The following is a 27,028-nucleotide window of genomic DNA, read 5'->3' as shown; positions in this document are numbered from 1 at the left end:
GCAATGAAGAGTAGCCTCCCCTGGCTGCAACTAAAGAAAGCCTGTGTGCAACAACGAAGACCCAGTGCAGCCAAAAATAAAATAAAATAATAAATTTATTAAAAAAAAGACAAGGATGCCTGCTTTAAAAGAAAATACAGATAATAACAAATGTTGGTGAGAAGGTGGAGAAGTTGGAATTGCTGGTGGGAAAGTAAAATTGTGTATTTGCTTTGGAAAACAGTCTGACAGTCCACTCCTCCCAACGTTAAACACAGAGTCACCATATGACTCACATGGAGTCATATGGTGAAACTTAGGAGAAACGAAAACATACGTCCACCAAAAAACTTCCACATAAATGTTCACAGAAGCATCATTCATAATAAACAAAAAGCAGAAACAACCCAAATGTCCATCAACTAATGAATGAACAAAATGTGGTGTATCCATAAAATGGAATATTATTCAGCCATAAAAAGAAATGGGATTCAGGTACATCTTACAACATGGATAAACCTTAAAAACGTCATGTTAAATGGAAGAAGCCAATTACAAAAGACTACATGACACGTATATGAAATGTCAATAATAGGCTAATCTCTAAAGACAGACAATAAACTGGTGGTTACCAGAAGCCAGGGGAAGAGGGGGAGGTTGAAGTCTGTTCGTTTCCCAGGGCTGCCATAATTATTGCCACAAACCTGGCAGCTTAAAACAACAGAAATGTATTCTCTCCCAGTTCAGGAGGCCAGAAGTCCAAAACCAAGGTGTCGGCAGGGTTGGTTCCCTCTGGAGGCTCTGAGGGAGAATCCCTTCCGTGTCTCTCTCCTGGCTTCTGGTGCTGGCTGGTGATTCACTGATGCTCCTGGCTTGGGCTTTGTAACTCCAATCTCTGCCTGCATCTTCACACTGCCTTCTCTCTGTGTCTCTGCATGTTCTCCTTTTCCTGTCTCTTATAAAGACACTCATCATTGGTTTTAAAAACCCTAATCCAGAATGATCTCATCTCATAATCCTTACTTTAATTACATCTGTGAAGACCCTTGTTCCAAAAAAGGTCACATTTTGAGATTCCAAATGGACATACCTTTGGGGGCCACAATTCAACCCACTCAGGGGGTGCTGGCAATGGGGTACAGTGTTCCATTTTGGGGATGATAAAAACGTTCTAAAATTGATTGTGGTGATGGTTGCATGACTTTATGAATATATGGTAAGGCATTGAACTGTGTACTTTAAAAAATTTTTTATTTTATTTTTATTTATTTATTTTTTGCTGCACTGGGTCTTCCTTGCTGCATGCGGGCTTTCTCTAGTTGTGTCGAGCGGGGGCTACTCTTGGTTGCGGTGTGCGGGCTTCTCATTGCAGTGGCTTCTCTTGTTGCGGAGCATGGGCTCTAGGCACGCGGGCTTCAGTAGTTGTGGCTCGTGGGCTCTAGAGCGCAGGTTCAGTAGTTGTGGCACACGGCTTAGTTGCTCCACGACATGTAGGATGTTCCCAGACCAGGGATCGAACCTGTGTCCCCTGCATTGGCAGCAGATTCTTAAATCACTGTGCCACCAGGGAAGTCCCTCAAGCACTCTTTTGAACACTAAGCATTTTGCTTATACTAGGAAAATCTGAAGGTAATATCTTTCTCTTCCACATGTTATTGACTATGTACCTCATTCATTGCGGGACAAACCCTGGGGTTTTTGTTTATTTCTTTTTGGTGGGCTTTTTGTTTATTGGCTGGTTGGCTAGCTGGTTGGTTGGTTTGCTAAAAGACAGCATAGTGTCTGTTGAAGCACTGGGTTTGGGGGGTTTGTTTTTTTCCTTTTTATTGAGATATAATTGACATACAGCTCTATGGGAGTTTAAGAGGTGTCTGACGATCTCACTTCTATGTGGAATCTAAAACAAAACAAAAATCACAGAAAATAGATAATAGATCATATCTGTGGTTACCAGTGGTGAAGCACTGGTTTTTGAGTCTGAAGCCCTGAATCTACTGGAGGTCCTAACATTGACCCCGGTGACTTTAGCCAGCTTCTTATGCTAGTGAACACTGGTTTCTTTTGTCTTTCTTTCTTTCTTTTTTTTTTTTTGCGGTACGCGGGCCTCTCACTGTTGTGGCCTCTCCCGTTGCGGAGCACAGGCTCCGGACGCGCAGGCTCAGTGGCCATGGCTCACGGGCCCAGCTGCTCCGCGGCACGTGGGATCCTCCTGGACCAGGGCACAAACCCACGTCCCCTGCATCGGCAGGTGGACTCTCAACCACTGTGCCACCAGGGAAGCCCCTTCTTTTGTCTTTTTAAAAAAATTCTCACACAGATGAGAGCCATTCGTCTTGACTGCATAGTCTTGCAACTGCAAGATGAAATTTCCCCTTCATCTGGTAAGGTATCTCTATCTTAGAGATGATGACAGTCCAGAACAGGAATGGCCAGGCAAATAATAGCAGGTGCTCCAAAGACTAGCCTGATTCTTGTGCAGCCGCAGGAGACACCACAGGCAGGACTGAGGCTCGCCATGGTTTTTCCCAAAGTGTGACTGACAGAACTGCCGGTGTCCCGTCCAGATGCCCTAACTGGGGCATGCACCTGTCCTCCAGCTCCAGGGCGTTGGCTGCTAACTGCTCACCCCTACACCCTCCTCCTGTCCTTGGCTGGCCACCACGGCTTTGTCTGGAGATGCCTGGAAGGTTCTGCTCCATCCTGGGAGGGAAGCCTGTGGGCCAATGACTAATCTCTGTGGGAGTACAACACCCCTGCTCCCTTGCCTCTGGCTGCGTGTGGAAGGACAACCTCGGTGATACATGTCACGTCCTAGAGCTCCCCTGGGATCAGGCTGAAGCTACACTTAATCCAAAGAGCAAATTGGCTGGTTAGCATTGTCATTTCAAAGTCCCCTAGAACTCAAAGATTATCAAAGTAGCAGCTGAGGATGACTTCCCAAACCCAACTGAATATTAAATCAGTAGTAAATTTGTAAACAAACAGAAAAAAACAGTATGCTTTACTTGGCACTATACTTTAGAAATCATTATTTAGATGTCCTTGAAAGGCAAACAACTTTTCCAGTAATGTTTGTCTACTGCTCACTTCATGATATAAATACTAAGCACATGAGGCCAGATACTGAGATTAAGGTTCAGATATCAGAATATCCCTTACCTTGATTCGACCCTTTGCTGGAAAGCCAGGACTCGCGTGGCTGTCAGGTTTTCATAGGGTAGAGGTGTATGGTGCTGCTTTCCATGCTTTTAAAATGCCGAAGGGCGCAAAGCCCACAGCGAGACCACACCTTTGAACGTCTTGCTGATTTCTGAAGAGTGAGTACCAGGGCAGATGCCACCTCCTCCTTGAAGGCCTCTCTAATGCCGTGGGCACGGCTCTCCTCCCTGTGTACTCCAGTGGTACTTGACACATTCCTCTCTGCATGGCCCGGTTCAGGGTAGATATTCAATAAATTGGTTAAGTGTAAACCTAATAAAGTGTGTTTCACGGGAAATTATGTGGAAGCCACCAATGGAAATTGAAATTGCCTAGTAGCCACATCAAAAAGATAAGAAGAACTAGGTGAAATTAATTTCAGTAATATATTTTAGTTAACCCAATATACCCAAAATATTATCAAGACAATATGCCATCACTATAGAAAACTTTAATGTTTTTTTTTTTTTTTTTTTGGTCCATGCTGCAAGGCATGCGAGATCTTAATTCCCCCACCGGGGATGGAACCTCGGTTGTCTGCAGTGGAAGTGCATAGTCTTAACCACTGGACCGCCGGGGATTTAACACAAACAAAGGCAGTAACAGAGGTGTGTTTGAAGAAGAGTTCGCAGACCAGAAGTTTGGGAAAGAGAGCTGTGTAGTGTGAAAAGATAAAATCGGAGACGCGGGTGAGATCCTAATGGTCACGCAAAGCCTTGGAAGCCATGGCAGGGAGTTTGGAGTCTGTTCAAAGGGCAGAAGTATTGTGGATTTTGGTGACCCTGTCTCTCCCTTTAGCTCTCTAATAGGTAAAATGAATAGCAGGCAGAATCTTGAGTGTGCCCCCTGTCTCTTGGGGACCCTGGACTGACACAAGTGTAAACGGTGTGTAAAACCAAACTAAGAAAGTCCAGCTAGGTTCAGGCCATCAGATAATTATTCAAAGAAAGAACAACTTCTCTAAATGCATAAGAGTAATGGATAAGTAACCGTTTTGATGTACTGCTACAGAGGTGAACATTTTTCTATACAAAGTTTCAACAATTTTCCTGCATTCTAGCTTACACGGCTCATTTATTCAGCTGCATTTCCTGTGAAGTCAAGGTCTATTTGGATGCCTTCTGGAGTATCATAGCGCTGATTAATGAGACTTAATTTTATAAAGGACTTCTTGATGACTGCCTGAACCAAATCCTTTCAAGTCCTTTCCTAATGTCTTGGTGCGACTTGTGAAAGGTGAAGCCACACTAATCCTTGCTCTCCATCAAAGTTGCAGGAAACAGGAACAGGACAATTTCCTGCAAGCATGTCACCATGTGAGCTGAGTAACCCGAGACCTGGAGGAGCTCAGGGTTACTGTGTTTGAAAAGCAGTTGTTGAAAAGACTCACAGTGGAATTTATAGGAAGCTTCAGAGGAGGCTGAAGACCTGCACCTCAGATTTAAGCAGAGGGATTTTCTTTTCTAACTGTATTTTCAAGAATTTTTTAAAGAATTTTTAAATTAAAAAATTTTAATTTTCTTAAAAAATTTTTGGAATGACAATTTTTTTTAATTTTCTAAAAATTTAATTTTCAAGAATGACAGTTGTCCCATGTCTTGTCTTTGTCAGAGCTTCCACATTACAGCAAGCACATCTGGCAAGTTAAAAGGAGAAGAATTTAAACAGAAAACTATTCCTCCCCACCTCACTTTCTTATAACATACTTATATTCGTATAGCATACTCATATTATATTCTTACAACATACTTATTCTTAGCCTACTTCCCCCTTTTACTCCACCCTTCTATAAGACGTGTTGACAGCTTACGAGATTTCATTCATTCACTCAACAGTTACTAAAGCATTAATCTCATCCTTTGGTTATACAAAGCTGACCGTGTTAGTCATGATTCTTGGTTGCAAGCAGCAGAAACCAACTCTACACACACAAAAAGAATATTCGGAAGAAACAGATGGGAGGGAGGAGAACTGGGTTTGGGAAGTGGACAGGAAATAAGGCAGCGGTGGAGGGTCAGCAAGCAGAGAGACAGACACCATTTTTTAGCAGAAACCATTTGGTCGGGATGCTACCACCATCACCGTGAACAAGGCCTAACCGTAACATCCTCTTTGTGTCGCTAGTTCAAGATTCTGTGTCCCAGGTGGGAGAAGCGATCAGCCAAGCCAGATCCTGTGTCCATACCCTAATGGTCTGCAACAGGGAAAGAGTGCTTCTTGTCCTTTGATGCTTTCACAGGGGAGGTAAATCTACAAAGCCAGTGGTGGTGGTGGGGAAGAGCTCAAAAATAGGAACAGCTGTGGCCGCCAAAATCAACTACACACTTGAGTAAGTAAGGCACTGACTTTGTCCTTAAGAAGCTCTCAGTCTTGGGCTTCCCTGGTGGCGCAGTGGTTAAGAATCTGCCTGACAATGCAGGGAACAGGGGTTCAAGCCCTGGTCCGGGAAGATCCCACATGCCGTGGAGCAACTAAGCCCGTGCACCACAATTACTGAGCCTGCGCTCTAGAGCCCGCGAGCCACAACTACTGAGCCTGCAAGCCACGACTACCAAAGCCCGCGTGCCTAGAGCCTGTGCTCCACAACAAGAGAAGCCACTTTAATGAGGAGCCCGCGCAACGCAACGAAGAGTAGCCCCCGTTCGCCACAACGAGAGAAAGCCTGTGCGCAGCAACGAAGACCCAACGCAGCCAAAAATAAATAAATAAATTTATTTTTTTTAAAAAAAAGAGCTCAGGGCTTCCCTGGTGGCGCAGTGGTTGTGAGTCCGCCTGCCGATGCAGGGGACGCGGGTTCGTGCCCCGGTCCGGGAAGATCCCACATGCTGCGGAGCGGCTGGGCCTGTGGGCCATGGCCGCTGAGCCTGTGTTTCTGGAGCCTGTGCTCCGCAACGGGAGAGGCCACAACAGTGAGAGGCCCGCATACCGCAAAAAAAAAAAAAAAAAAAAAAAAAAAAAAAAAAAAAAGAGCTCAGAAAACCCCCTCCAGGGCCCAGTTCCATTGTTTCATTCTTATGGTCACCACACATAACCTTACATATTCTATTAAAATGAAAATGGAAAGACTATACATCATCTTTGTTAGGTTACTCTTGAAAAATACATTTGGATACCTCTGCCCATTTCGCCCATGACCCCCAAAGTTTAACCTTTTGAAGGTGGTTAAAAAGTACAAACTCCCAAAAGTTTTTACCTTTTGAAGATGGTCAAAAGGTACAAACTTCCAGTTACAAGATAAATAAGTCCTGAGAATGTAATGGATCGCATGGTGAATATAGTTAACAACACTGTATTGTGTATTTGAAAGTTGCTAAGAGAGTAGATCTAGAAGTTCTCATCACAAGAAAAAAAATTGTAACTATGTGAGGTGATGGATGTTAACTAAACTTATTGTAGCAATCATTTCACAATTTAGACATATATCAAATCATTATGTTGTACACCCAAAACCAATATAACATTATATGTCAATTATATCTCAATTTTAGAATTTGAAAAAAAGAAAAATAGATCACTAATATTTACACTTCCATTAAACAAGACTGAACATCACGTACAAAATTTGGTGGTAAAGTCATGCAGTGAGTATAAAGCAACCAAATATTTACCCCTTAGAATAAATCAGAGAAAAGGAGACATATAGTTAAGGATAAATTTCCTACTAATAAAAATGTTTACCTTATTAATTATATTAATAATTACCTTGTTAATTACCTATTGTTAGTAATTACATTATTAATAATATTAAAAGGACTTCCCTGGTGGAGAAGTGGTTAAGAATCCGCCTGCCAATGCAGGGGACATGGGTTCAAGCTCTGGTTCGGGAAGATTCCACATGCCGTGGAACAGCTAAGCCGTGTGCCGTAACTACTGAGCCTACGCTCTAGAGCCCTTGAGCCACAACTACTGAAGCCCGCGCACCTAGAGCCTGTGCTCTGCAACAAGAGAAGCCACCGCAATGAGAAGCTTGCTAACTGCAAAGAAGAGTAGCCCCCGCTTGCCACAACTAGAGAAAGCCTGCATGCAGCAATGAAGACCCAACACAGCCATAAATAAGTAAATAAATGTATTTATTTATTAAAAAATATATTAACAATCTTGTTAATCATCAACCATAAACGCTCAATAAATGTACCCACTTAGAACCTGGATATTGATTAGCTACCCAAACATTGATCAACCTTGCCTTGTTTCCTGAGATCTTGACAATCTGTGTAGTTTAAAAGAAGAAAGTATTTTCTTACAGAGCAAATACTCTTTTTAAAAAAAATTTATTCTTTTTGGAAGGATTTCTAGCTAGAACTAGCAGAATCTAACAGGATTGACCCATATTACTCCTTACAGGAGTGTTTTGCTTCCATGTGGAGAAGTAATAGTTCAGGATTTGTCCTTAATTGCATTCAATGATTATCATTTCATTTATTTTATGGCTTCTCATAATAGATTTATTTAAACCTTCTTGCATTTAGGTAAAGTACTGACTTTAAAAGTACTGGAAAGTTAAAAAGAGTTATAAAGACTTAGAGAAAGAATTATGAAGGCTTATTCTATCCAAGAAAGTAAACCTTGAATAACTGTCATCATTTTCCGAAGGTGGCAAGAGTCACTTTCACCGTATCAATACCAACTGCTTATCTGCACAACCAGCGATCCTGGCTACAGTTCCAGCTTTTGAAAGCTTTTTCCTTGTTTCACACGTCCTTGGTCATTAATCTCTCCTTCTAAGAGCTGGTCAGGCTACAGTCAAACAGGTCATTTACCTTCTGTGGAGTTCAGGGCTGTTTTGCTCTCTTGTCCCTGCTTCAGTGACCTCACCCTGTATTTTCTGGGCAACAATGCTTGTAATTTTACTTACTTTTTTGAAAATATATTTGCCTTAATGTAATACAAATTAATTATCTTACAGTTCTGGAGGTCAGAAGTCCAAGAATGGGTCCTGGGGGCTAAAAATCAATGTTTAGGCAGAGCCGTATTTATTCTGCAGACTCTAGGGGATAATTTGTTTCCTTGCCTTCTCCATCTTCTAGATGCTACCCACGTTTCTTGGCTTGTGGCCCCTTCCTCCATCTGCAAAGCACATCACTTCAACACCTGATTCCCTCTTCACGTCTCTTCTCTGTTCTGACCCTCCTGCCTCCCTAAGGACTCTTATGATTATATTGGGCCCAACTGGTTAATCCAGGATAATCTCTCTATCTCAAGATCCTTGATTTAATAACATCTGCAAAGTCTCTTTTACCATGTACTGTAGACTGAATGTCCATGTCCCCCCAAAATTCATAGGCTGAAACCTAATCCCCAGTGGGATGGTACTAGGAGATGGGAGTTTGAGAGGTGATTAGGTGATAAAGGTGGAGCCCTCATGAATGGGATTAGTGCCCTTATAAAAGAGATTCCAGAGAGCTCCCTAATCCCTCCGCCCTGTGAGGACACAGCAAGAAGACTGTTACCTGTAAATCGGGAAGTGAGTTCTCACCAGACACTGAATCTGCCAGTGAGAAATAAATGTCTGTTGTTTACTGGCTACTCAAGTCTATGGAATTTTGTTATAGTGGCCCAAACAGACTGAGATACCATGTAAGATAACAAATTCACAAGTTCCTGGGATTAGGATGTGTATATCTTTGGGGAGGGGGCCATAATTCAGCCTAACACAGTGAGATTTTATACCGTAAGCTGCCTACAATAATGCTTTTACAAATGAATAGAAAACAGAATTTTAGTTCTGGTCTAGATTTTATTAGTTTGCTCTTCTTGCCCAACTTGGCATTCAAGTAGCCAGAGCTAACCAGCCATGGGAACCTCTGAGAGTTTTCAAAATCCCTCCAGGGTTGAGATGCATAACTATCACTTGATAAGGCTAAGAGACATCAGGTGTTTATGACCTCTCCACTCTATGAGCTAGCCAAGACATGGCTGCTTTAATCCTTTGGGATATTTCCAACTATACTCTCAACATCACACAATGCTCCTAATGACAAAGTCTTAAAAAAAAGAACAGAGTCCATGAGGAAAAGGAAGCTATTACAATCAGCAAGATAAACAAAAGCACTGGACTTCCTTGGTGGCTCAGTGGTTAAGAATCCCCCTGCCAATGCAGGGGACATGGGTACAAGCCCTGGTCCGGGAAGATCCCACATGCCGTGGAGGAACTAAGCCCATGCACCACAGCTACTGAGCCTGCGCTCTAGAGCCCGCGAGCCACAACTACTGAAGCCCATTCGCCTAGAGCCCATGCTCTGCAACAAGAGAAGCCACCGGCATGAGAAGCCTGCACACCGCAAGGAAAAGTAGCCCCTGCTTGCCGCAACTAGAGAAAGCCCGTGCGCAGCAACGAAGACCCAACGTAGCCAAAAATAAATAAATTTAAAAAAATTTAAAGCCCTTTTTTATAGTCACCCCTATGAAAATAATAAATGCCCCAAGCTAGAATGTCATAATGTAGATTCTATCTTCCATTCTGCTTTTTAAAAAGTATATCAAATTTTTAAAGCTAATATAGAATTTAGGCAAGTACATAAAAATTTTTTTTTACACTTAGGAGTTTCCAGAGTAGATTATTTCAAATGCAATAGAAACTGCAAGTGACTCTGTAAAACAAGGGCAAATCAACAACAGAAATGGGCTAGGTGAGCTGAGAGACAGTGGTAATCTCCATCTTTAGATTGGAAATTTGTTGCTTAAAAGTAATAGGAATAATACCGTTTAAACAATATCTTTACCTGAAAGCTTCAAAGCCCACTCCAACAAGTCAGTGGATGTCCGCATTTTATATAACTGAGTGAATAATGACTAAAAAGAGATTTTAGTGTTCAAGATATGCAGATGTCACAATCAATTTGTTGCACCATGGTATCTTTGTAAACGAGCTCATTTGTTTTCACTGATCTCTTACCCTTACATATGAAAAAACGGAAGAATAAAAAGGTCAGATGGGAGGTAGATAGGACATCTGCCTGAGAGAATTAAGACGAACACCCAACCCCAGCATCCAGGTCACACAGTGCCTACTTCTGACCTAGTACTGATGGGAAAGTAGTCCTGAATTATAGTCCTGGCTTCTTAGCTGAAAACTTGTCATGGGAAACACCTGCCTAATTTCTCAGTGGCTATTTCTTTACCTGAAAAATATCAATAAGAATAAGAAACATGACAGGGACAGTTCCACATTTCATCTGGAGTTCTCAGGTTGATTTGTCAAAAAACAACTGTGCAGTGGGGGCTGATGGGTAGATACAGAAGCAAAACAGAGAGAGTGCAGAATCCAGTGAGCTCTTAACAGGCAGCAGGAAGATTGGCTACAACTCATGTTGGGAGGACGAGAAGAGGTGCCGAATTCCATCTACCTACATCAGAAAGTAAAGATTGGTAAGGATGAAGTTTGAAAGACAACCAGAGTGTATGATGCTCTGGATTGAAAAATGTATAATTAACTCCAGTTCAAAGATGTGGACTCGAGAGCCAGACACAGAAAGGCCTGGGCTTGTCCATACGGGGTTTGGTGGATCCAAGTTCCCACGTTCTGTCTGCTCTTTCTGGCGTGTTGCCCTGAAACACTCTCAGGTGTGGTAGGAAGCTAGCGATGCTTACTCAGCTCCCCTAAGTGGATGAGTTTGCAATCCTAAAAAGGCATAAATAATAAACACATAGATGGTGAGGAAATAAAGTTTTGATATATACTGTGTAAAACCAGGTGTGAAAAGTTGTATAATCGTTGTGCCTCTTTTTATAGGCTTTATTCAGTTTTCAGTGGTTTGAAACATTTCAGATAATCTGATATACTAGAGAATTTAACATCTAATTTTAATTGTAATCCTTAGGAAGATTTAACTAATTCAGTGTGCTGTCAACATTTCAATGCTGAAGAATTACGGTTTTCTAAATGTATATTTTGATTTTTAACATATAGAAGTGTTTTAAAAATTTAACCTTACTGAATGTATATTTTGATTTACTGGATTTGTAAGAGTTATCTAAATCCTTAGCAAGATTTCAGTTAGATTTGTAAGGCTCTCTCTTAGGTGCTTGCAAAATTCTGACTTAAGGAAAGAGCTTAACTTTCTTATCAATACATAAACTGTACAGAAGAGTAAGTTCTTTATAGAGAATACTAGCTAATGAACGCAGAAGGAATTATAGACCTGGAATAGCATTATTCTGCAAGCCCTAATAAAGCAATGATTCTGGGCAATGATCATCACCTGCCAAAAACATCAGGTAAGAAGCTGAAAGGCTGTATTAACAATGGATGCATCCAGCTGACAAAATGTGAACCCTTGCATTATTTTTCACATCACAAAAAGACAAACAACCAGACCTTATGTGTCTCCTGATAGAAGTACACAACAGTAAATTGAATGTATTCTTGCCCCAAACCCAAGCCTGACCGTGATAACTCTCTAGATTACGGTTGTCAAATTTAGCAAATAAAAATACAAGATGACCAAATATTGCACTACTGAGCACTCTTACACTAAAAAATATTCATTGTTTAGTCAAAATTCAAATTTAATTGGGTGTCCTGTATTTTATCTGGAAAGCCTACTCTAAATCTAACTACCAGTTCACAGGAAATAGAATGAATACAATCAACAAAATCTAGAATGTAGAAAACTCTCCAGGACATGTCCTTCTACAAATAATTTGCAAAGAAACAATAGTTTATTTGCTAACTGGAAGAAAAAAACACTTTATTCTTTGACAGAAGAATTGCAAGGATGAAAAAGGGAGGAAACCTACAGATCCTTTGGATTAAAAGAGACTTGATAGACATGGCAATAAATTTAAAGTGTGGACTTTGGATCCTGATTGGAATAAACATTTGTGACACAATTTAGGAAATATGAAAACTAACTGAATATTTAGGAATCAGTGTTAAAAGTTTTAAGTAGCATGGCTGGATTTCACAAGAGAATTTTTATCTTTTAAAGATACATATTGAAGTGTTATTGATGAAATGATATGACGTCTGGGACTGGCTACAAAACATGGCAAGTTGGGAGGGGTAGGGTGTCAGGAATAGAAATAAAAATGGGATAGGCAGGTATTGACAACTGTGAAAGCTGGCGAGACATACGTGAGAGTTCATTATACTATTTTACCTTTGTAAATATTTGAAAATTTTTTAAAGTTAAAAAAAATTTTTTTTATTTATTTATTTTTGGTTGCATTGTGTCTTCATTGCTGTGCATGGGCTTTCTCTAGTTGCAGTGCAACGGCTTCTCATTGAGGTGGCTTCTCTTTGTTGCAGAGCACAGGCTCCAGGCACGCGGGCTTCAGCAGTTGTGGCTCGTGGGCTCTGGAGTGCAGGCTCAGTAGTGGTGGCACACGGGCTTAGTTGCTCTGCGTCATGTGGGATCTTCCTGGACCAGGGCTTGAACCCGTGTCCCCTGAATTGGCAGGCGGACTCCCAACCACTGCGCCATCAGGGAAGTCCCTAAAAACTTTTTTTAAAGGGAGGTGTTTAAGAAAAACTGAGGGGTAAACATGTAACTTAAATAGAATATTAATTATGACCCAAAACAAATTTGCGTGCCTTCATAATAATTAAAAGGAATGATAAATTTAAGTTATGTTTTAGTGAAAATAAATATGCTATTTTTTTCCGCTTGGGGGCTCCCAGGAATGGAACTGATACGTACACAGAAAGGACCAGTTTAAAGATGGGGAACTATATAAAAAGGAACGAAACTGGGTCATTTGTAGAGATGTGGATGCACCTAGAGACTATCATACAGAGTGAAGGAAGTCAGAAAGAGAAAAACAAATAACGTATATTAACGCATGTATGCGGAATCTAGAAAAATGGTACAGATGAACTGGCTTGCAAGGCAGAAATAGAGACACAGATGTAGAGAACAAACGTACGGACACCAAGGGGGAAAAATGGGGTTGGGGGGGGTGGGATGAACTGGGAGATTGGGATTGACATATATACACTAATACGTATAAAATAGATAACTAATAACCTGTTATATAAAAAAATAAAATAAAATTCAAAAAAATTTATGAACTGGAAAAAAAAAAGATGGGGAACTAAGTGGAAGAAGCATCATGGAAACAGAAAAATGTATGTCCCACATTCTTTCATTTCACAATGGCTAGAAAATACGACTGAAGTCAGAAGCCTCCACATAAAATTAGAACTTAGTGAGAGAGCTTGAAAACAATAAGAGCACTACTGGTGCAGCATCGTACCTGGTTAAAGACCATTAAAAAAAAAGACCAACTTAGCAATATTTACAAACCATTTCCCACAATATTTGTTATGACACCATAACTTATGTATGATACCATAATGACAGATACAAGTTATTACACATTTGTCCAAACCCACAGAATGTACAGCACCAAGAGTGAACCCTAAGGTAAGCCATGGACTTTGGGTGATGATGTGTCAGTGTAGGTTCATCATTTGTAATAAATGTAACATTCTGTGTGTGTGGGGGATGTTGGTAACATAGGAGACTACGTATGTGTGGGGAAGCGGGTAGATGGGAACTTTCTGTACTTCCCACTCAACTTTGCTGTGAACCTGAAACTAAAATAACAGTCTCTTTTTAAAAAACGTTAGGTTCCCTTTGATCATCACTGCCAATCTTGGTCTCCCTGCTGCTCCAAGGTAACCATAGCTATCGGTTTAACGTGTGTTCTTCCAGAATGTTCTCCATGCATTTATAGGTATATATACAGGTACCATAGAAAATGCATAGCTTCATAGTGTGTTTTTGTTTGTTTGTCTTGAGTTCTTTTCTTGCTGTCATCTGACTGATAAAAGACCTTTGATTAAAGGTTAATGGATCATTAACATACTGACGGATAACACTTTGACCTGTGGCCCTTTTATACACCATTTGTTAAAAAAAAAATGACTCGAGAATAAGAAAAGCTACCAAGTTGCTAAGGATTTGGTTGAGTAGATAAAACTTGGTTTGTTACTTTGAAAGTGGTATTAGTCTGACAAAATTTATTGTAATTGTGGGTGCACCAGAGGAAAGCTGTTCCTTACGGCCAAAGTTTGGTCTGAGTCCCTGAGAGAGGTCTTGCTGTTCTCCTGGTAAACAGACAGTGTCATATCAACATTGGACAGGGCCACTCTGAGACCATGTGGAGCAAGACGAGAACCAGACCACCTGGGAATTGTGTCTGAACACAAATAAAAGCTGAGCACTATCCAAGCCCTAAAATACCAGCCATCCCCCTCTCCCAGCCAATATGAGTGATGGCTGCTTCTTTACCAACTACAGCTGTAGCCTCACTCTGGTCTCCCCTCTCTCTCATTACGTTTTATTAATGTATCTAATCATAGAATTATCCTTGCTTCCGACAGGAACATAACATCCAACCCGGAGCAAACCTCCACTTCCATGAACTCACATCAAAATCACCTAACACAAGTGCAAACCCTGTAAGAAGGTCCTTAGAGCAGCCTCTCACCAAGATGTCCCAGGGTCCAGGGCAAGTGGTCTCCCTCTCTGCAACAGGCAAAAAATCTCACCTTGTTCACCCAGAAGTGTGATTCTGATGATCTTCAGCTGGATGGTATTGAGAAAGGTTTGCTTTAAAACTTTAAAACCAGTTATAAGGACTTCCCTGGTGATCCAGTGGGTAAGACTCTGTGCTCCCAATGCAGGGGGCCCAGGCTCGATCCCTGGTCAGGGAACCAGATCCACGTGCATGCCACAACTAAGAAGTGCACATGCCGTAACTAAAGATCCCATGTGCTACAACTAAAACCTGGCACAGCCTAAATAAATAAATAGTTTTAAAAATATTATTAAAAAATAAAATAAAATAAAATAAAACCAGTTATAAGATAAATAAGTACCAGGGATGTAATATACAATGCTAAATATAATTTACACTGCTGTATGTTATATATGAAAGTTAAGAGAGTAAATCCTAAGAGTTCTCATCAGAAGAAAAAATATTTTTTCCAATTCTTTGATTTTGTATATAAATGAAGGATGTTCACTAAACTTACTGTGATAATAACTTCATGATTTATGTAAGTCAAATCCTATGCTGTATACCTTAAACATATACAGTGCTATATGTCTATTATATCTCCATAAAACTAGAAAAAAGACCTTTAAAAACAATGGATCCTGCCCACAAATACGTACTCATAGGTCAACCCTCCTTAATGATTGATTCCCACAGTGAGTAGATTTAGTGGTCGCCTTTCCAAACTCTATTTCCCGTTGCTCTCGGTAACCACCGCTAATCTCATTTTTTCAGGTAACTGCCCCCACTCAGCCTACCTGTTCAACTCCTTGGCTTCCGGGGGCCCCAGGGACTCAGGTCCTCTCTATGAGGCCAGTGTAGACCTCCTTCCTCTCACGGGGCCCAGGGAGCCTCCAGGGCCACCCGTAGGGTGCTCCGAGTTTGCTGCCAAGCACTTTCCCCACAGCTGGGGGCGCTCAAGTCCTCACTACACCGGGAAGCCCAGAGGCAGAAGGACTGGAGTTGGAAATGGGATTATTATTCCACGATTTTAAATGTGCACACGTGCATTTTTTGGTTTGTTTTACACAATTAGAATACTAACATAAATATAAGTTCTTTATCATGTCTTTTTCACTTAATATATTACCATTATTGGCTCCACCTTGCTCCAAACTTTTTTTTAATTAAAAAATTTATTTTATTTTATTTTATTTATTTATTTTTGGGCTGTGTTGGATCTTTGTTGCTGCACGCGGGCTTTCTCTAGTTGTGGCGAGCAGGGGCTACTCTTTGTTTAGGTGCGCGGGCTTCTCATTGCGGTGGCTTCTCTTGTTGTGGAGCACAGGCTCTAGGAGCATGGGCTTCGGTCGTTGTGCCTCGCCGGCTCAATAGTTGTGGCCCACGGGCTTAGTTGCTCCGCGGCACGTGGGATCTTCCCGGACCAGGGATCAAACCCATGTTCCCTGCGTTGGCAGGCAGATTCTTGACCACTGCGCCACCAGGGAAGCCCCACTCCAAACTTTCTGAATTCAAATTTCTTGGAACAGACTTCAGCTAGCCTGCTTGAGAGAGAATCCCTCTTTCCTTTTACTCTTTATAATTGTCTTTTGAGACTATTTTGGAAGAAGAGTCAAGTTTTCTTGGGCAGCATAATCATTCCAAGGATTGTAATATACATCATGCCAAAACTCTTTAGGGAAGGACTTTTAAAATCTGATTTTAGTTGTCATTACCTATTAACTAAGATATCAATATTAACCTTCAAGTTAATTACTTCAGGCCAATACCTCAGACCAAACTGGTATCACATCTGAAATGTGAAACACACCCATAAAATTTACCTAGTAATAAATCTGCTCAACAGAAGTCTCACAATATAAGCACCTATTCTTTGGGTGTGTGCCTTTCTGACCCATATAAACATTTTGCCCCAGATACAGCTATCCTGTTTAAAACAAAACTGAGGTACTGGAGTGGTTTGCTCTCAGCTGTCTCGAATACACAAAATTCTTCTCAGTCAAGCACTGAGCTGCCAATAAAAACTTCTTTTTATATTTAAAAAAGTTGCTCGTTTGTTTTTGACAAGGAAACCTTACAGTATTTACTTGTTTTTTGTTACATTAAAAAGTCAAAGTAACATATTAAAAAAACAAAGAGTACAAAAAATTAAAAAGTAAAATTACTTTCCATCCCAAACCCCTCCAGGCCTATTCTCCGGAGAACATTCCTTTTAATAGTGTATCCTTTGAGAAATTTTCTATGCCTTTATAAATGTATATGTATATATCACTTAAAAAAACAGAAACAGGACTGTACTCGATAGTTTGTCAGTACGTTCTTTCACTTAACAATATATATAGCGGCACAAACACCCTGCATCCATGTTTTTCCAATGGTGGCATAATATTCCATTGTATGAACACATCACAATTTATTTAATCAGTCCCCGATTGATGAGCATTTAGGTTGTCTCATTTTTTCCACTATAATAAACAATGTGAAAATAAACATGCTCATACAAGCGTTTTCGTGCATTTGTGTAACTGCCTCTGTGGAATAAATTCCTAAAAAGGAAATTGAGTCTAAGGGTTGGGTAGTGAACAGTTTGAGAGCTACTGACATTGTTTTCTAAGAAGGCTGTACCAATTACCACTCTCACCTGCAGTATATAATGCTGCATGCTTCCCCACACACTAGCCAACATTTGTGCTTCTTCAACTTTTTTATCTTCGCCAGTTTGATGGGTGGAAAAATGACATTTCCTGTGTGTGTTTTTGTGTGTGTGCCAGTCCACCATGAGTGCAAGGTTACTGCCATTTCTGAACATGGTGACTCAATTAAATAAATCAAGGTAGTAACAGGGATGGTTGATATTTCAAAAGTTTATCCTTATGTCTAAGAGTGATTAATCGGCTTTGCAGCCTAAATTGGAAAGGTTAATTATAAACTGAGCAGTGCTTGGGAGTCACTTTCTGATTACTCTTTTTTTCAAAATTTGTCTATTTTTTATTTTTTGGCCACACCACATGGCTTGCAGGACCTTAGTTCCCCAACCAGGGACTGAACTCATGCCCTCAGCAGTGAAAGCACAGAGTCCTAACCACTGGACAGCCAGGGAATTCCCTTCTGATTACTCTTTGATCTTAAAATGTCAAGCTAAGAATTGAGGGAACTAACAAGATGACATAAGGAATGATTACAATTTTGATTCAGTTATTTAGAAATATCAGCCCATGTCATTTGAAATCATGATCATGATGACAATGAATATTGTATGTGCATGTGAAACAGGCAGTCCTAAGAATAGGCTAATAGGAAAGGGAGTACAGGACATCTTCAAACTTTGCCTTACCTCTTCTGAATAGCTTTGGAAGAAAGTTATTACTGTCACTAAGAGAAATTTAAAATTCCTCACTGAAACTCATTTAAACAACCTTTTTATTTTAGAAGAGATTTAGACTTACAGAAAAATTGCAAAGATACTACAGACAGTTCCCAGACACCCCACACCCAGTTTCCCTATTTATTAACTCTGTACATTAATTTGGTACATCGGTCACAATGAATAAACCAATATTGACTGGTACGTTATTATGAACTAAAGTTCATCCTCTACTCAGAACTCCTTAGTTTTTCCCTAATGTCCTTTTTCTGTTCCAGGGTCCCATCCAGAATGCCATGTTACATTTAGTTGTCACGTCTCCTTTGGCTCCTCTGGGATGTGACAGTTTTTCAGTTTCCTTGTTTGATGACCTTGACAGTTCTGAGGAGTCCTGGCCAGGTATTTTGTAGAATGTCCCTCAGTTGGGATTTGTCTGATGTTTTTCTCATGATTAGACTGGGCTTATGGATTTGGGAGAGGATGACCATAGAGGTAAAATGCCCTATTTGTCACATTATTGTATCACACTGTCAACATGACTAATCACTGTCACTGCTGACCTTGATCATCTGGCCGAGGGACATACATTTATTAACTTTCTCTGTTGACATAAGCAAGGTTACAGGACATGACGAGTTGAGTCCTGAGGGTTTCCAAAGTAAATTGTGGTGGCGAGGCTGATTATCAGGCAGTTAGGAGACCCCTCATCCTCTAGGAGACCCGGCCAAGGGAGCAGAAAGAACTCTATGCCAGAGCATCCTGAACTTTGAAGCAATCTTGGAAATTCAGACATATATTGTTCAAAATGACCCCACTGGGGTAAGTACTGTTACTCATACTTTACAGAAGAGGAAGCTGAGGCACAGTGCCAAGGATACAGGCAAGCTGAGATGCAGTCCACACATTCTGGCCACAGGGTCCAGGCTCTTACCACTGTGCATACTGCCTCACCAATGCTATCTGTTGTCTTACTTGCATTTCCCAGATTACCCGTGAGATGGGGCATCTTTCCTTTGGTGTATCGGCTATTGGACTTCTTTTCAAGACCTCATTTTGGACAGGTGATACAAATAAGGAGCCATGAGGAACAGATTCAGGGTGAGACCCCAGAGTCAGAGCTGGCAGAGACCTGGAGGGGTGGCATCCCATGCCCAAAGTGGGGGCCCTGCTGGAGCCAGCAGCTGGAATCATCTCAGGGTATAATTTAAGCACGACCCTTGGTGAGGATCGCCAGATTTAGCAAATAAAAATACAAGATCTAGGACTTCCCTGGTGGCTCAGTGGTTAAAAATCCACCTGCCAATGCAGGGGACACGGGTTCAAGCCCTGGTCTGGGAAGATCCCACATGTCATGGAGCAACGAAGCCCGTGCACCACAAAAGAGTAGCCCCCGCTCGTCGCAACTAGAGAAAGCCTGCGTGCAGCAACAAAGACCCAACGCAGCCAAACAACAACAAAAAATACAAGATCTCCACTTAATTTGAACCTCAGATGAACAACCTGTATGTTCCAGGTGGAATTCAAATTGACTGGGGCATCCTGTATTTTAACACTCCCCTTGGCTGCATGACCCCCAAGCCTGATTTCTAGCCCTCCTAGATTCTGTGAGCTAGTTCTCTTTCACTGATTATTCCCAGCTGCGGTAGAGTCGGCTGTGGCTGAACTAAAACGCTTTACACTGTGACTCTACCAACATGGGAAGACAAATGGAAGATCTAGAAGGCGGAGGGTTTCAAGAAAAAAAAATGGGAGAGAAGACAAATTCTTTCTGTAAGAGAAAACTGTCCAATGTGCTTCATATGCAAAATGTCTTTCTAAAGAATTCCACTTAAAGTGTCTTTATAAAACAAATCATAACATCCACTTGCTTCCTGTATTTCTGGTATGTGCCTGATCCCCATAAGCTTTGGAATTTGCAACACCTGAAATAGTTCTGCCCCTTTTCCTAATAGGTGAGTAATTAGAGATTTACAGAAGCTCTGTGCCTGCACTACAGTCACACAGCAAAGCTGGGGTGGGAACACAGGTCTTGAGATTCACAGCCCCTATTCCCACCACTCAAAATTTCTAACCTAGAAGACCTTCGTTATAAGCATAGTGCACACTAAAATGCAAGATCATGAAACAGAAGGAATCATGTCTAATGAACAAGCATGTTTCTACAAAGGGTAGCACAGTGCCTGAAACTGAACGGATACTTGCTAAGTGGATGGGTGGAAAAGTAGAATCTGTCCTTTAAAAAAAAATTCGTTATTTAAGTATTAATGTATTGAGACGTATTAAATGTTTGCCAACCCAAAGTTGATCTTTGAATGAAAGGACATCATGACGTAGGTAGAGGGAACGCCATGATGTGTGAGAAATTTTCATACTAGAGGAGGTGATGGGCAGGACTTCAACTAGCTTTCCTTTTCTGACGGCATATATCTGTTCAATCACTGGATCGATGAATCTAGATAAATTGAGCAGATCTTTCCTTTCACAACTGGAGAACCAGGTATAGACTAGTCTGGTTTAATCTTTATCGGCAACCTCATTTCAGTCTTAGGAATCGATCAGATTCACCAAGTCTAGATCTCTGCTGCCACCTAGTGTTAACAGTTTCTCAGGTTTCAAAAGGTAGAAAGTCAGGAAGCTCTGTGCTCTGAAAAAATTTCACCTGGAATTCCTTCGACCATTTCTATTTCAGGATTTCCAACTCTATCAAAGCTTTTTATGGGTAAAACAAGAAAGAGTATATCTTCTATTTGTACTGCACAACTATTTTACCTCTGTTGCGTCTGTGTCCAAAATGTTTACGGAAGGAAAAAAGTTTGATTAAGAAACAGGTTGGGGGCTTCCCTGGTGGCGCAGTGGTTGAGAGTCCGCCTGCTGATGCAGGGGACACAGTTTCGTGCCCCGGTCCGGGAGGATCCCACATGCCGCGGAGCGGCTGGGCCCGTGAGCCATGGCCGCTGAGCCTGTGCGTCCGGAGCCTGTGCTCCACAACGGGAGAGGCCACAACAGTGAGAAGCCCGCATACCACAGAAAAAAAAAAAAAGGAAAAGGAACAGGTTGACCCAAGCCTCTTAAAGCCAGCAAGTTTTGCTGGGAAAAGTGGGACATTTTCTTGACAGGAAAGAAAATCCACCTATTTTGGATACCAGTGTTGATCTTTTCTCCCTTTCTTCCATTTCCGATCTCCATTAGAAAAAGAAGAAAAAACACAGAGATGGTTTTGGAGGTGTTCTTCATCAACGATTCTCTCTAAATCAAGATAGTGGCAGAAGACAGTAATGTCTGGCCTGGCCCCAGGCCCTTAAACCAGAGTTACTCCCAGTTTGGACACAGAGGCATCTAGCAGGGAGGACCAGGTTATGGAGGCGATACTTTCAATTTTCTGAAAGCACTGAGAGTGAGAGACTGCTTTCCTGCGTGGCAATCCAGAGCCGTGACAGCAAAGCTGAGCTCAATGAGAAAAGGGACATCATTTCTATCTAATCGCTTCGCATCCTTTATACTGTATCTTGGCTGAACGTAGCCAAATAAAGATAGTACTAAGAGATTGTTATGAGAGTTATGTTACTGTAAGAGGAATATTTTTATGATAGAAGGAAAAGCCAGATACTCCTGTCTGTGCTTTTCTTACCTTTTTTTCTGTTAGTCCAAACTAAACGAATTTATCCATGGGACTTCCCATACAGGACTTCCCAAACACTAACAGGCATTCCCCTTGGTGGCAAAGCTGGGGATTTCTGCTACTTGGTTTGGGAGGTAATAACCAGTCTCCCAGGATTAGTTGTATATTTTCAAAGTGATGGCCGAGTTCACATCCGTTATCTATTCCTGAAAGTTTTGACTGCTTTTCAATCACAAGTCTTACTGGAAAATAATGATAACTGCCGTAAGGGAACAGAGTCAAAGGACTAAAATCGGAGCATGAAACTAGATTTTGACATGAGCTCAAGCACTGGGGGAACAGGAAAAGATTGTTCTCTGCAAATGGTGTGACTTCATTGCGGAACATGTCAGATCCTCAGTACAGTAAGTCCCCTACATACAAACCTTCAAGTTGCAAACCTTCAAAGATGAGAACGTGCCTGTCCAATCAAGTAAGTTAGTTCACGTGTCTGGCGTACACTGTCATGGACGTGCATCCTCTACAAGTGATTGTGCTTTTGTGTACTTTATTGTACAGTACTGTTGCTGGGTAACACGAGGAGCTTACTAACGAAGACCTGATGGAATTGGAGGCCCAGAGAAAGGACGAAGAGAGACAAGAGGAAGAAGTAACTGAAGAACCGAAGAGATTCACAACGGAGGAAATGGCAAGGGGATTTTCTCTATTTGAGGAGGAGGCACTGTTAGTTTTTGAGGCACAGGACCCGAACATAGAACGGTACAAGAAGGCTGCAGCAGCCATTCAGAATGCAATCCAGTGCTACCGTGTCATCTATGACGAGAAAAAAGAGCTACTACCCGTTTTTTCAAGAGGGTAGATAGAATTCAGTCCAGCAAGGAACCAGAATCTTTGCCATCAACGTCAGGCGTGAGTGAAACTGCAGCCTGCCCTCCGTCTCCTGTTGCTGACGATCCTTCAGCTCTACCATCTCCCACCTCCTCTCCCTCCTCCAGTCAGTAACTCTTCTTGCCTGTTCCCTCGATGCCAGCCCCTGTATGCCAGCTGTTGTGCTGTACTACTGTACTTTTCAAGGCACTGTACTGTAAGATTAAAAATGTTGTCTTTATTTTTTGTGTTCGTTATGTATTATTTGTGTGAAAAGTATTATAAACCTATTACAGTATGGTACTATATAGCCAATTGTGTTAGTTGGGTACCTAGGCTAACTCTGTCGGACTTACAAATTGGACTTACGAACATGCTCTCGGAATGGAACTTGTTCGTACATAGGGGACTTACTGTAAAAACTTGTCGACTTATCCCGTGGTGCCATTACAGCAGTGTCGATATAAACAAGTGAACAAGAGTGGACAAATTCCGATTTCTTTGGCCGCCTCCTTTATCCACCTCCCATGTACCTACGACACCTAGTTATTCAGCCCACTCTGCAAAGACGCTGGCATCTTACCTCGGATCATAGCTCAAGGTTAAACCTCTGCTCTCACTGCACAGGATCCAGGCCTTTCTTATGTCATGGTGTTTTGTGCCCAGTAACACAGGGATGATATTCATATAAGCATCATCCAAAACAGTGCTTTGAAAACATTTTGACCACAACCCTCAGGAAGGAAGGAATTTACACTGTGATCTGTTATACACATGTGCAGGTGTGTGCATATACACTGGTAAACAAGTTACAGAAAACAATGTTTACCCTATGTCTGGTAAGTTCTGATACGTCTCTTCTACTCTGTTTCATTTTTTAAAATTCTGGTTTTTATCCACTACACTGATTTCACAATCTATTAAAGGGTCCTGACCTGTAGTTTAAAACACAGCGATGCAGACTTCCCCAGTGGCGCAGCGGTTAAGAATCCACCTGCCAATGCAGGGGATGCAGGTTCGAGCCCTGGTCCGGGAAGATCCTACATGCTGCACAGCAACTAATCCCGTGCACCACAACTACTGAGCCTGTGCTCTAGAGCCCGTGAACCACAACTACTGAGCCCACATGCCACAACTACTGAAGCCCGCACACCTAGAGCCCGTGCTCCACAAGAGAAGCCACCGTAATGAGAAGCCCGTGCACCACAACCAAGAGTAGCCCTCGTTTGCCACAACTAGAGAAAGCCCTTGTGCAGCAACAAAGACCCAATGCAGCCAAAAAATAAATAAATGAATGAAAATTCAAGAACAAAAGAAGGCAAACAAATCCACAGTGATGTACAACACTTTCACATTTCGAGACATGGGAGTTATATTTCTTAAGCTAATCAATTTGGAATTGTAAAATGCTAAGAAATAAATATAGGGACTTCCCTGGTAGTCCAAAGGTAAAGAATCTGCCTTCTGATGCAGGGGACGCGGGTTCAATCCCTGGTCAGGGAGCTGAGATCCCACGTGCTGTGGGGCAACTAAGCCTGCGCGCCACAACTGCTGAGGCCGTGCGCCTCAACTAGAGAGCCCACACGCCACAACTACAGAGCCCACATGCTCTGGAGCCTGCATGCCACAACTAGAGACAGAAAGCCCACATGCCACAACTAGAGAGAAGCCCACGCTGCAACAAAAGATCCCTTCGTGCCACAACTAAGACCCGATGCAGACAAAAATAAATTAATTAATTAATTAATAAGTAAATAAATACAAATTTCAGTAGCAACATTGAAAAGAAGATGTCTCTTTCCTGGCACATACAAAATGGGAAGCATTGAGAATCATTCTGGAGAATTGGTGGATGCAGATAAACATGGGTCAAAGCCTATGAAGGAGCCCAAGGAAAGAGTGAAGGCATTTACGGGAACCCAGCCAACCTACACAGTGGCAACGGGAGACTCTCTCAGCAATGCTGCCAGGTAATTTCATTTTCCTCTGTTAAAAGAAATGATTTTTAAAAAACTCTTGGGGTTGGGAAGAACCTTAAATGTCAAATTCTATTTTCTCCTGTTGGATGACAAAAGCAAATCAGCATTTCCTTTGAAAATATGAGCACTGACTTTGGTCCTATCCCAAAGAGTTAATTTCATTTAGAAGTAGAATAAAAAAAGATTCACTAAAATATCGTTCAACTTCATCTGTTTTTCAAACGGTTACTAGAATTTTATTAGCCAAGGGAGAATAGCTGGAAGAGAAATAACAAAAAAATACATCTTGGGCTTCCCTGGTGGTGCAGTGGTTGAGAGTCCGCCTGCCGATACAGGGGACACCGGTTCGTGCCCCGGTCCGGGAAGATCCCACATGCCGTGGAGCAGCTAGGCCCGTGAGCCATGGCCGCTGAGCCTGCGCGCCTGGAGCCTGTGATCCGCGGCGGGAGAGGCCACAGAAGTGAGAGGCCCGCATACCACACACACACAAAAAAATACATCTTAAGGGTCCTTAAGAACATTATGTATTTATAATTTAAGTATATTTTAACAGGCCAGAGTCCATCAGTTCATAAATGCATAAACGTATGTCACAGGCCCATTTGTCCACTGTCCTTTGGCTCAGGAGACTGTCCTTTGCAACCAGCCTTGATCTCTCTGAGGGCATCAGAAAGGATGCTGTCGTCTTAAAGGTAAACACGGCTCTGGAGGCAGGTGCTCTTCTCCAAGAAAACTTCCACTTGCCTGCGTCCTCCTCCACCGACATCCATGCCACCAACAGCCAACAAAAGAGAAGCAAAGGCTCGTGAACGGCTGGCACCGTGTCAGTCTTTGAGGAGAACACATCCCTGTCTAGTTAGGGGTGGGTTCTGCAGCCTGTCTCCCGGCAGAGAGCTTGTCAACCGGCACTGACGGGTTCTCTGGGATTTCCCACAACTCCCACGGGCTGTCAGTTCAGAAAGTGCTTTCAAGCAGGCAGTGGCACCCACACCCGGTGGGACACACCTCCTGGGTCCGAAACCACTCCATCATGTGGCTGGTGTGTCCCCCATGCCCGCAGGTCAGGCAGAAGTTGGACGACCCTCGCACGGCCACGTGGCAGATGGCGCACTGGAACGTGAAGCCTTTGCAGATGGCGCACTGCGTGCCCCTGACCTCGCTCCGGCAGCGGCTGCAGTACACGCCGAACTCTGGAGAAGGGAGGAGATGGCCGAAAAAGAGACATGGTGAGGTCAGCTCTGCAAGGGGAGCCAGGCATTGTGAGGAAGAACGAGGTACTCATTCGGGGGGTTCTGTGGGATCCTATTAGCCCCTGCTGTTCAGTTTCCTTTTCTTAATGGCGGAACCCCTTCTACAACCTCACTAAGTCTTTTAAAGAGGAGCTGCTGTCGTCACCACAGCGGAAGGGTGCGGGCAGAGGGTGCAGCAGGCGCCTGGCTCCCCGAGGCCCTGGGTGGAAACCCCAGTGTCTGCAGCGGTCGAGGCTCCATCTCATTCCTCTTCCACCCCAACAGCTACAGACGCAGAGAAGGCAGTTAACAGACATGTGTCTGAAAGCACCGAAGGATCAGTCGACGCTCAGGCAAGAGCTGCTTGGTCTTACAATCTCTTCCCTACCTGCCTGCCAATGACCCAGCAGCCTAAGATGGACGGAGTCAGGCCACCACAGGGCTGCCCCAGGGCGGGGGAGAGCGGTTAGGACCGCCCTGCTCCACTGGTCCCCGCCTGCCCCGAAGTCCCTGTCCGCTTCAACCACGGCCCTGGGGCCAGGCGGCCCATGTTAACTGCCCAGCTCCCTTGCTCATCCCCGCCCTGCTACCTGGAGATCCTTCCTCCTCCCAGACCGCCTTCCACTGCGCTGCCTCGAGTGCAGACCTTCCCACGTGCTCTATAGGCTCTTTTGGGAACGGTCCCCTCACCATCTGGCCCTAACCAAACCCTGCTGTGTCTCGGCCTCCTCCGAAGGGAAGGCCGGCTCTGTCTTACATCCTAAGGATGGAGGGGTGGGAGGGGAGGGTGGCGCATGGCTGCCTCCAGTCCGTACTCTCCTCTTGAGGCAGCTGCCCCCTGGCTTCACCAGCCTTTCCCCTTTCCCTCTACTGTCATCTACCGACATTCTGGACAGCCCCCCCGCCCATGCTCTGAAGACTTCTGCTCTTGGTTCTCAATCTTCCCTTCACCCCAACCCTTGGCATCTTCAAAATCCACGCCACTAACCCTCTGCACACCTGGCCTCCCAGGTCACCGTCCTCTCACCTCTAATCCACCACCGTCTTTCATTCTACCCAAAGTCCACTTGCACTTCCATGTGATCAGCCCCTCTCTGGTTGTAGTTTCCCCTCTGACCAGCCTGAATTACACGGTTCCACTTCATAGTCACTTTTTTGAAAATATCCTGAACTCCTTGGCCCCTCTCTCCCTCACGGTACCACCTGGCAAAACCTTCACCTGGATGAGCCCCATCCCTGGCCTCGTCCGCGTCAGCCCGGGAGGATTCCCATGGGAAGGCGCACCGTCAGGATGCTCGTCTCACTGACCGCACCTCCAGGTAGACTC

At 42.9% G+C, this 27,028-nt stretch overlaps 1 protein-coding gene across 4 annotated transcripts in view; it reads right to left on the bottom strand.

Annotated features, from left to right (window-relative positions):
* Positions 1-4,767: 4,767 nt before the first annotated feature.
* Positions 4,768-27,028, bottom strand: part of WDR59 (WD repeat domain 59) — a 108,723-nt gene continuing 86,462 nt past the window's right edge. For 2 of the 4 annotated variants that reach the window (XM_081217243.1, XM_081217244.1), the window contains exon 26: positions 24,965-25,662. In XM_081217243.1, coding sequence (XP_081073369.1) covers positions 25,427-25,662 — 236 coding nt within the window. In that variant the 3' untranslated portion in view covers positions 24,965-25,426. Of the gene's footprint in view, positions 4,814-24,964; positions 25,987-27,028 lie in introns of those variants that run through there. The other 2 variants (XM_081217246.1, XM_081217247.1) reach the window with 2 other exon arrangements.

The sequence above is a fragment of the Mesoplodon bidens genome (assembly GCF_964165515.1).
Source record: "Mesoplodon bidens genome assembly, chromosome: 18".
NCBI lineage: Eukaryota > Metazoa > Chordata > Mammalia > Artiodactyla > Ziphiidae > Mesoplodon > Mesoplodon bidens.
The sequence above is the reverse complement of the archived record's forward strand: the minus strand, read 5'-3'. Positions and strand labels throughout refer to the sequence as shown.